The sequence below is a fragment of the Gobio gobio genome (assembly GCF_949357685.1).
Source record: "Gobio gobio genome assembly, chromosome: 8".
NCBI classification, from domain to species: domain Eukaryota; kingdom Metazoa; phylum Chordata; class Actinopteri; order Cypriniformes; family Gobionidae; genus Gobio; species Gobio gobio.
In genome coordinates, this window is record NC_137114.1 from 58,333,888 (window position 1) to 58,346,918 (window position 13,031).

Sequence of the window (13,031 nt, forward strand, 5' to 3'; positions counted from 1 at the left end):
CATTATTAGGCACATATCAAACCTTCAAAAAATCATATTTTCCCATCTCAGGCATTAAAGACTTGTTATTATTTTGAGTTTTTTTCAGATGTGTACAGCTTTTATTCTCAACCCCGTAACGGACAAAACTGGATTTTACACACAACTTGTTATAAAATCATCATCCACTGCTCATGTGTCCCTCAAACCAGTTCAATGACTTCACATGTAACATTTATGATCATTTTCACATTTGTATGTGATGGAATTGTTCTGTGTTAGCCGTTAGCATGTCGAGTGGTAATCAGCAAGACATGCTTCATGTTTAATTGTCTTTCTTATTTTATTTTCCAAAAATATTACTGTGACGGGGTTGAGAGGACACACTGGCCTACTTTTAATTTGTATTTGTTTATTATGAAAATCCCTCTTTGAGACTCAAACAAAACACTATTTTATTTTAGGCAACATGTAATAAAGACAGTCATATTTAGTTTTTGCTTTATTATCTGAACTAATAACTCAACCCTGTCACAAAGTGTACAACCCCAGACAATGACAAATGTGACGAGCTTGAGGTGTTTTGCTCATAATGGCCACTGCTCTTAATGTGGTGTAGAAGAGTGGCCACATGGCAGCCAATTAAATACATATATGTTAGATTTTTATGGATTCAAATAAAATGTTGAAAAGTCCTAATTTTCCATCTTCAATGAACAGAACCTCCCTGACTATAAACACCTGCAAACATGAATATAAGAGTGATATCACTGCTGTTAAAGACAGCGCAATGATGCAACTTCCTGTCAATGATGTCACATGTGGGCGGAGTCTATATTATTATGGGCGGAGTCTATATTATTATGGGCGGAGTCTATATTATTATGACGTAACTTTATAAGCTGTTTTTTATCAAATATCTTGTTTTTTTTTTTTTTTTTTTTTTTCAAAAGCAAAGAACACAAATAAATACTTGCATTATTGCTGAAAATTATAGACACTGTGCATATTTTATTAATTATTTTATAATTAATTTATTATAAGTACATATTCAGCGAAGAACCTCTGGGACATGACAGAATGCTTGCTGTAGGACATCAGATTTTTTTAATGATAAAAATTATTTAAATGCAATAATTCTTTGTATTCATTATAAAGGACATACCACAGTATTGTGAAAAGCTTTTAACATTTAACTTTGGTGAAGCAGCACTTTCAGAAATCTAGAGGACTGAAATATTACAGAATCCCAGGAATGACCCACACAGGAGAGATTCATCATAATATTCACATTATTACTGCAGTTACACATGTGTGTGTGTGTGTGTGTGTGTGTGTGTGTGTGTGTGTGTGTGTGTGTGTGTGTGTATGTGTGTGTGTGTGTGTGTGAGTGTGTGTGTGTGTGTGTGTGTGTGTGTGTGTGTGTGTGTGTGTGTGTGTGTGTGTGTGTGTGTGTGTGTGTGTGTGTGTGTGTGTGTGTGTGTGTGTGTGTGTGTGTGTGTGTGTGTGTGTGTGTGTGTGTGTGTGTGTGTGTGTGTGTGAGTGATTCCGTCTCTGTCCATCAGATGGCAGTGCAGATCTATCAGAAGAGGAGATGCAGAGCTCAGTTACAGGTACACTACACACTACACACTACACACTACACTACACACTACACACTACACACTACACACTACACTACACACTACACTACACTACACACAACACTACACACAACACACTACACTACACTACACACTACACTACACACAACACTACACACAACACTACACTACACTACACACTACACTACACTACACACTACACACTACACTACACTACACACTACACTACACACTACACTACACACTACACACTACACTACACACTACACTGCACACTACACACTACACTACACTACACTACACACTACACTACACACTACACACTACACTACACACTACACACTACACTACACACTACACAATACACACTACACTACACTACACTACACACTACACACTACACTACACTACACTACACACTACACACTACACACTACACTACACTACACTACACACTACACTACACACTACACTACACTACACTACACACTACACTACACACTACACACTACACTACACACTACACTACACACTACACACTACACTACACTACACTACACACTACACACTACACTACACACTACACTACACTACACTACACTACACTACACACTACACACTACACTACACTACACTACACACTACACACTACACTACACTACACACTACACACTACACTACACTACACACTACACACTACACTACACTACACACTACACACTACACTACACTACACACTACACTACACTACACACTACACACTACACTACACACTACACTACACTACACTACACACTACACTACACTACACTACACACTACACACTACACACTACACTACACTACACACTACACTACACTACACTACACTACACTACACTACACACTACACTACACTACACTACACTACACACTACACTACACTACACACTACACACTACACTACACACAACACTACACTACACACTACACTACACACTACACTACACACTACACTACACACTACACACTACACACTACACTACACACTACACACTACACTACACACTACACTACACTGCACACTACAGTACACTGCACACTACACACTACACACTACACTACACTACACTACACACTACACTACACAATACACACTACACTACACACTACACTACTACACTACACACTACACTACACACTACACTACACTACACACTACACTACACACTACACACAACACTACACACAACACTACACACTACACACAACACTACACTACACTACACACTACACTACACACTACACACAACACTACACTACACACTACACACTACACACAACACTACACTACACTACACACAACACTACACACAACACTACACTACACACAACACTACACTACACACTACACTACACACCACACTACACACTACACACTACACTACACACTACACTACACACTACACTGCACACTACACTACACTACACTGCACACTACACACTACACTACACTACACACTACACTACACTACACACTACACTACACTACACTACACACTACACTACACTACACTACACTACACTACACACTACACTACACACTACACTACACTACACACTACACTACACTACACTACACTACACTACACACTACACTACACTACACACTACACTACACACTACACTACACACTACACTACTACACTACACACTACACACTACACTACACTACACACTACACTACACACTACACTACACTACACACTACACTACACACTACACTACACTACACACTACACTACACTACACTACACTACACTACACTACACTACACACTACACTACACACTACACTACACACTACACTACTACACTACACACTACACTACACTACACACTACACTACACTACACTACACTACACTACACTACACACTACACTACACTACACACTACACTACACACTACACTACACACTACACTACTACACTACACACTACACACTACACTACACTACACACTACACTACACACTACACTACACTACACACTACACTACACACTACACTACACTACACACTACACTACACTACACTACACTACACTACACTACACACTACACTACACACTACACTACACACTACACTACTACACTACACACTACACTACACACTACACTACACACTACACTACACACTACACTACTACACTACACACTACACACTACACTACACTACACACTACACTACACTACACACTACACACTACACTACACACTACACTACACTACACACTACACTACACTACACACTACACACTACACTACACACTACACTACACTACACACTACACTACACTACACACTACACACTACACTACACACTACACTACACACTACACTACTACACTACACACTACACACTACACTACACTACACACTACACTACACACTACACTACACTACACACTACACTACACACTACACTACACTACACACTACACTACACTACACTACACTACACTACACTACACACTACACTACACACTACACTACACACTACACTACTACACTACACACTACACTACACACTACACACTACACACTACACTACACTACACACTACACTACACACTACACACTACACTTTCGGAGAGACCATGGATGGCATCAAAAACTTGTCGTCTCCATCCCGAGGTCCACGCGGTTGTATAGCAGCAATGTGCTGCAAGTCCGTGGTGAACTCTGAAATGTAGGACAGATGGCGTTGCTGGCGGGCGGACCACGGCTCAGCTACCTTGGCCATGGCAAAAGTCAGCAGCGGCTTGTGGTCCACAAAAGCAGTGAAATGCCGGCAGGGAACGAAAATGTCTGATGGCGAGGTAGAGACGCAGAAGCTCCCGGTCGAACGTGCTGTACTTCCGCTCACAGGGGCGCAGCTGACGGCTAAAGAAAGCCAGCGGTTGCCTGGCTCCACTTACCCACTGCTCATAGACATAGCACCAGCAGTAGTGTGCATTGTGTAGTGTAGTGTGTAGTGTAGTGTAGTGTAGTGTGTAGTGTAGTGTGTAGTGTAGTGTAGTGTGTAGTGTAGTGTAGTGTGCAGTGTAGTGTAGTGTGCAGTGTGCAGTGTAGTGTAGTGTGTAGTGTAGTGTAGTGTGTAGTGTAGTGTAGTGTAGTGTGTAGTGTGCAGTGTAGTGTAGTGTGCAGTGTAGTGTAGTGTGTAGTGTAGTGTAGTGTGTAGTGTAGTGTAGTGTAGTGTAGTGTGTAGTGTGTAGTGTGTAGTGTAGTGTGTAGTGTAGTGTGTAGTGTAGTGTGTAGTGTAGTGTGTAGTGTGTAGTGTAGTGTAGTGTAGTGTGTAGTGTAGTGTGTAGTGTGTAGTGTGTAGTGTAGTGTGTAGTGTAGTGTAGTGTGTAGTGTAGTGTAGTGTAGTGTAGTGTGTAGTGTAGTGTAGTGTGTAGTGTGTAGTGTAGTGTGTAGTGTGCAGTGTAGTGTAGTGTGCAGTGTAGTGTAGTGTGTAGTGTAGTGTAGTGTGTAGTGTAGTGTAGTGTAGTGTGTAGTGTAGTGTGTAGTGTGTAGTGTGCAGTGTAGTGTAGTGTGCAGTGTAGTGTAGTGTGTAGTGTGTAGTGTAGTGTAGTGTAGTGTGTAGTGTAGTGTGTAGTGTAGTGTGTAGTGTAGTGTAGTGTGTAGTGTAGTGTGTAGTGTAGTGTAGTGTGTAGTGTAGTGTGTAGTGTAGTGTAGTGTGTAGTGTAGTGTAGTGTGTAGTGTAGTGTAGTGTAGTGTAGTGTAGTGTGTAGTGTAGTGTAGTGTAGTGTGTAGTGTGCAGTGTGTAGTGTAGTGTGTAGTGTAGTGTGTAGTGTGTAGTGTGTAGTGCAGTGTAGTGTAGTGTAGTGTGTAGTGCAGTGTAGTGTGTAGTGTAGTGTAGTGTGTAGTGTGCAGTGTAGTGTAGTGTGTAGTGTGTAGTGTAGTGTAGTGTGTAGTGTAGTGTAGTGTAGTGTGTAGTGTAGTGTGTAGTGTAGTGTAGTGTAGTGTGTAGTGTAGTGTGTAGTGTAGTGTAGTGTGTAGTGTAGTGTGTAGTGTAGTGTAGTGTAGTGTAGTGTGTAGTGTAGTGTGTAGTGTGCAGTGTAGTGTAGTGTGCAGTGTAGTGTAGTGTGTAGTGTAGTGTGTAGTGTAGTGTAGTGTGTAGTGTAGTGAGTAGTGTGTAGTGTGCAGTGTAGTGTAGTGTGCAGTGTAGTGTAGTGTGTAGTGTAGTGTGTAGTGTAGTGTGTAGTGTGTAGTGTAGTGTAGTGTGTAGTGTAGTGTGTAGTGTGTAGTGTAGTGTGTAGTGTAGTGTAGTGTGTAGTGTGTAGTGTGTAGTGTAGTGTGTTGTGTAGTGTAGTGTGTAGTGTAGTGTAGTGTGTAGTGTGTAGTGTGCAGTGTAGTGTAGTGTGCAGTGTAGTGTAGTGTGTAGTGTAGTGTAGTGTAGTGTGTAGTGTAGTGTGTAGTGTAGTGTAGTGTGTAGTGTAGTGTGTAGTGTGTAGTGTAGTGTAGTGTGTAGTGTAGTGTAGTGTAGTGTGTAGTGTGTAGTGTAGTGTAGTGTGTAGTGTAGTGTAGTGTGTAGTGTAGTGTGTAGTGTAGTGTAGTGCACACCCAATACTACACACTACACACCCAATACTACACACTACACACCCAACACTACACACTACACACCCAATACTACACACTACACACCCAATACTACACACTACACACCCAGTACTACACACTACACACTACACACCCAATACTACACACTACACACCCAATACTACACACTACACACTACACACCCAATACTACACACTACACACCCAATACTACACACTACACACCCAATACTACACACTACACACCCAATACTACACACTACACACCCAATACTACATACTACACACTACACACCCAATACTACACACTACACACCCAATACTGCACACTACACACTACACACCCCATACTGCACACTACACACCCCATACTGCACACTACACACTACACACCCCATACTGCACACTACACACCCAATACTGCACACTACACACCCCATACTGCACACTACACACCCCATACTGCACACTACACACTACACACCCCATACTGCACACTACACACCCCATACTGCACACTACACACTACACACCCCATACTGCACACTACACACCCCATACTGCACACTACACACTACACACCCCATACTGCACACTACACACTACACACCCAATACTACACACTACACACCCAATACTACACACTACACACCCAATACTACACACTTCACACTACACACCTCATACTACACACTACACACCCCACACTTCACACTACACACCCCATACTGCACACTACACACCCCATACTGCACACTGCACACTACACACCCCATACTGCACACCCCATACTGCACACTGCACACTACACACCCCATACTGCACACTTAACACCCAATACTACACACTACACACCCAATTCTACACACTACACACCCAATACTACACACTACACACCCAATACTACACACTACACACCCAATACTACACACTTCACACTACACACCCCATACTGCACACTACACACCCCATACTGCACACTTCACACCCCATACTACACACTACACACCCAATACTACACACTACACACCCAATACTACACACTACACACCCAGTACTACACACTACACACCCCATACTGCACACTACACACCCAATACTACACACTACACACCCAGTACTACACACTACACACCCAATACTACACACTACACACCCAATACTACACACTTCACACTACACACCCCATACTGCACACTACACACCCAATACTACACACTACACACCCAGTACTACACACTACACACCCAATACTACACACTACACACCCAATACTACACACTACACACCCAATACTACACACTTCACACTACACACCCCATACTGCACACTACACACCCCATACTGCACACTTCACACCCCATACTACACACTACACACCCAATACTACACACTACACACCCAATACTACACACTACACACCCAGTACTACACACTTCACACTACACACCCCATACTGCACACTACACACCCAATACTACACACTACACACCCAGTACTACACACTACACACCCCATACTACACACTACACACCCAATACTACACACTACACACCCAATACTACACACTACACACCCAGTACTACACACTTCACACTACACACCCCATACTACACACTACACACCCAATACTACACACTACACACCCAGTACTACACACTTCACACTACACACCCCATACTGCACACTACACACCCCATACTGCACACTACACACCCCATACTGCACACTACACACCCCATACTGCACACTACACACCCCATACTGCACACTAAACTAAACACCCCATACTGCACACTACACACCCCATACTGCACACTACTCACCCCATACTGCACACTACACACCCCATACTGCACACTACACACCCCATACTACACACCCCATACTGCAAACTACATACTACACACTACACACCCCATACTGCACACTACATACTACACACTACACACCCCATACTGCACACTACATACCCCATACTACACACCCCATACTGCACACTACATAACCCATACTGCACACTACACACCCCATACTACACACCCCATACTGCACACTACATACTACACACCCCATACTGCACACTACATACCCCATACTACACACCCCATACTGCACACTACACACCCCATACTGCACACTACATACTACACACTACACACCCCATACTGCACACTACATACTACACACTACATACCCCATACTGCACACTACATACTACACACTACATACCCCATACTGCACACTACATACCCCATACTGCACACTACATACTACACACTACACACCCCATACTGCACACTACATACTACACACTACACACCCCATACTGCACACTACATACTACACACTACACACCCCATACTGCACACTACATACTACACACTACATACCCCATACTGCACACTACATACCCCATACTGCACACTACATACTACACACTACACACCCCATACTGCACACTACATACTACACACTACACACCCCATACTGCACACTACATACCCCATAATCATATATAAACCATATTCACTTTTGGGGCAAAACGTTTGACTTTCACGACATCAACATTGGTAACTCTTTGGTAAATCTTACCTATGAAATACTAAGTCATAATTATTTTATGTTATGAATATGACATTTTAACTGTAACTGCCTTCTGTAGGTCTGGTCTTCGCTCTGGATTCGCCCCGCTCTGATTCGCCGCTTCACCTCTCAAGCTCCGCCCTCTCCGTAAGCGTCAGAGGTCATGTGTGCGGTGAGCGCACCAATCAGGATGAGCCGCTGCCTCAGGTGTGTGGGAGCGTGAGCGTCTCCAGAGGACAGTATTACTGGGAGATCGACGTCTGCAACAGCGCCCTCTATAGGATCGGCAAGAGACGCTGCACTAAATAAAACAAATACAGGCCTTGTTCTTCTACAGTTAACGAGCAATATATCTCAGCGTGATCTGTTCTTTTCCTCAGGTGTGGTTTCATCATGTGATGGGCGTGGCTGGTGGCTGGAGAGGCGTGGCTCTGTGTTTCACGCGGTGTTTGATGGACGGCGTGAGCTCCTCCCCTCGGTTCCGCCTCAGCTGAAGACAGTGGGCGTGTTTCTCAATGTGGGCGGGGCTTCAATCACTTTCCACAATCCTGTAACTCAAGAGTTTCTTGCCGCTGTCCCCTCCCACTTCAGCGTTCCTCTCCGTCCTGCTCTCCAATTGGGCCAGGGAAGACTCAAGCTCCGCCCCGGCCTGCCGCCGCCCAATCACGTGTTTCTCTGCCCCAGCTCTGCCTATCGGGGCCCAGGAGGGGCGGGGTCTGGGCGCTGGAGGCGGGACGTGACGTTCGGGTCTGTGAGGGCCGTGGTTCAGAAGTTCGAGGAGATGTCGGACTCAGATTCGGGTCTTGTGTCCAGTGTTGGCTCACTGTCTGAACACTGAAACGCTCATTTTCTACTCTTATGTATTTATTCTCACTATTATTGTGTTTCCAAATCCTTTTGAGTAACGATTGAGAATTAAACACAGATACAACTGTGGAAAATAATAATCACGAGATCACCATTAAACTGCCTTTAATATAAGGAGGGTTCCTGAAATGTGTAAATAATAAAATCTATGTATTATGACTTTTGCTTTATTGTGGTCGGTCTATCAATAAACACTCCGTCGAACACTAGCACGTCGTTTGCCTTGTAGACACAAGCGTTGTGAGAGTCACACACACACACACACACACACACACACATGGTGGGTCGAGGTGACAAAGCAAAACGAAGGCCTTCAATTCGCACCAGGGTCTTAAAACAGAAGGTCTGGCTGATATGCGTGCGTTTGCATATTAAATGAGCAGTTCTGTCTGTTAGTGACCTGTTAACTTCATCTGTTCCTCATTATTATTCCATTATCACCTTTGAAAACGGAGGCTTCCCGGAAACCACCAGCACTGAGTTTGATTTCTGCCTCTTCATCACCGGGATTTATGGCTGTAAAAGCCTCTGCAAAATACACAAATAAAGAAACTTTGACGTTCTTAAGCTCTTAGTTCTCAGGGAAACATTACTTTTGAACAAGTCGGAACATTTAAACACTTTCCACACTAAAATGTTTCAGAAAACACGTTTCATTAACCCCCTAACTGTTCCTTTTTGAGAATACACATGAAAATGCACTATCCAAAGTTAAAGGGCTGTAATTCAAGAATGCTTTGGAACTTCTTTTGTTTTAAAGAAGACACTCGGCAGATTATTGCTGAAGTGAAAGCTAATTCAAAATATGTAAGTATGAAAAAGTTATGGAAATTTAAATTTACTGTAAATAAAAAATACTGTACTAAATATATATTTTACAAAACAATTTTAATCTAAAATTACTATAAAATCAAAGCCATATGTCTAACCAAGTTGTGTTCCAAATTTGACATCACAAAATATTGAAGTCCACATGAGATTTTGTTTAGACGCTGTACTAAAAAATATCCACCAGGTGTTATTCTAATTCCATTGATTGATGCATTTTCCTGGAAATTTGTCACAAAACAGTCCCCAAATATGGACCCTCGAGACTCAGACCTTTCCGACGATATGCGTCTTGTCAAGATTAGAAAAGATTTTGATTATAAAGTCGTTAAAATAAATGTTGTAATATGAATGAATTTGAGTTTCCATGGTAACGCAACATCCAATTTCAATTTCAATTTTGAGTTCGTAAGCTTTCAAATGATACCTAATTTATGATATTTACTCAAATATATAATACGAAACCCACATGAAAAAATACTACAGTATATTATAGTAAAATTACAGTAAAATGACTTTAGTAAATACTATAGTGTTTTTGAACCATGCTATAGTAAAGATACTACAGTAAATTGTAGTATATTATAGTATTTACTACACTTTGTTAATTTACTGTAGTATAATTACTATAGTACGGTTCAAAAACACTATAGTATTTACTAGAGTCATTTTACTGTAATTTTACTATAATATACTTTAATATACTATAGTATTTTTTCATGTGGGAAAAAAAGCCGATCACAAAAAGAGCGCACAGTTAAGGGGTTAAAGGAACAATAATAGAATGGAAACGTTACTTTTGAACGACATTTAAACACTTTCCCAACTAAAAAATGTTTCAGAAAAGACGTTTTATTAAAGGAACAATATGTTCTTATAGCATTTGATATGCAACGACATTCCAATATTACAAGTAAACGTTCAAAGAATGTTATATCGTGAGTAAAATAAGGTCATTTTAACGTTTTTACAACAAATTTGCAAACTCAACTCATGTTTATGACTTTTACACATGTACTAAAGTACTGTTATGAATATACCATAGTAGTGTTTGATTACCATATTCAAAACAGGTACTTTAGTGCGTATCAACACTAAAACCCGCGCAGGCCATGGTTAACATCAGTTGATGGTGAATGGCATTGGTTATGATATCTTAGTGTGTGTGTGTGTGTGTGTGTGTGTGTGTGTGTGTGTGTGTGTGTGTGTGTGTGTGTGTGTGTGTGTGTGTGTGTGTGTGTGTGTGTGAGTTTTCGTCTAAGAAAGCGACAGAAACTCTAGTATCGGAATACACACTCGTAACGAGCCGCGGTTCCTGTCGGTTTCCCGCGTGAATGAGTTCCTAATATCTTCCGTTATCACCTCATGATGAAATGCAAAGGGCTCATGATCGATTGATGATGGATTCCCATTCTCAGCGGATGCGCGCGCAGGTGTGAAGCACCATCAGCATGAACACAACACACACCTTACACACACTCGAGCACCTCGTGTGTACCTGTGAACTCATTTCGGAAACGCTAATACACACACAGGCCATTTGCTGTGTATATTGTGATGTTTAGTTCTGTCTCACATGTCTGTTAACGGAGCACTAACACACACACACACACACACACACACACACACACACACACACACACACACACGCGTGAGTAAATGTGAAAGATTTAGTTTGAAAGATTTAGACTCGTATTATTTATTCCAGACACAGAAAGCAGAAGGTCCTTTAAGACAAAGCCCTCCCTCTCTCTCTCTCTCTCTCTCTCTCTCTCTCTCTCTCTCTCTCTCTCTCTCTCTCTCTCTCTCTCTCTCTCTCTAATCTCAGAGTGAAGTCTCTGCTGGAGTTTATTGCGCGCGCCTTTCTCATGTAGAGCATCCCGCGCGCGCTCTATAGTCGTGTTTAACATGTGCATGGCGGGAAGGCGGCGGGGATCCCAGCGGCTTCCGGAGCGCCCGATATATTCCCACACTTTATTATTTTGTGATTTTATTATTCCATTATTCGCCATCATTTAGAGCCTTTCAAATCCTGGCAAAGGGGAAATGACCCCATAGCCGCACACAGCGCGGGAAGCCTTTAATAAAACCATCGTGATTTACAATACAAATTATCATCATCATTAGTAGCGTTATTAGCGCTATTGTGCCCGTGCTTTGAATCCTTGGAGGGAGAAATGTTATTAACACATCATTCATGGAAGTTTTTCCCTGAAACGATTTTAAAGTTCTTGTTTCAGAGAAGATTAAAATGTAACGTTTGAAGAATGATAAGTTACATCACCAGCTAACACAAACATGTCCTTATTTATGAACGTTCTCTGAACCTTCAACTCCTCCAGGTGTTTACATGTTCTAAAAACAGTTATATCAACATTCCATTCTTCAAACATTATGGGAACGTTCTCTGAGTGTTACTCTAGAGTGTTCTCTGAGTGTTACTCTTGAGTGTTCTCTGAGCGTTACTCTAGAGTGTTCTCTGAGCGTTACTCTAGAGTGTTCTCTGAGTGTTACTCTTGAGTGTTCTCTGAGTGTTACTCTTGAGTGTTCTCTGAGTGTTACT

At 42.0% G+C, this 13,031-nt stretch overlaps 1 protein-coding gene across 1 annotated transcript in view; it reads left to right on the top strand.

Moving 5' to 3' along the window:
• The window catches only part of LOC307130473 (ret finger protein-like 4B), a 10,297-nt gene extending 499 nt beyond the window's left edge, over positions 1-9,798 (top strand). Inside the window, exons 2-4 of the mRNA XM_079823470.1 lie at positions 1,545-1,592; positions 8,853-9,059; positions 9,154-9,798. Of these exons, the coding sequence (XP_079679596.1) occupies positions 1,545-1,592; positions 8,853-9,059; positions 9,154-9,611 (713 nt within the window). The 3' untranslated portion in view covers positions 9,612-9,798. The remainder of the gene's footprint in view (positions 1-1,544; positions 1,593-8,852; positions 9,060-9,153) is intronic.
• The last annotated feature ends 3,233 nt before the right edge of the window (positions 9,799-13,031 follow it).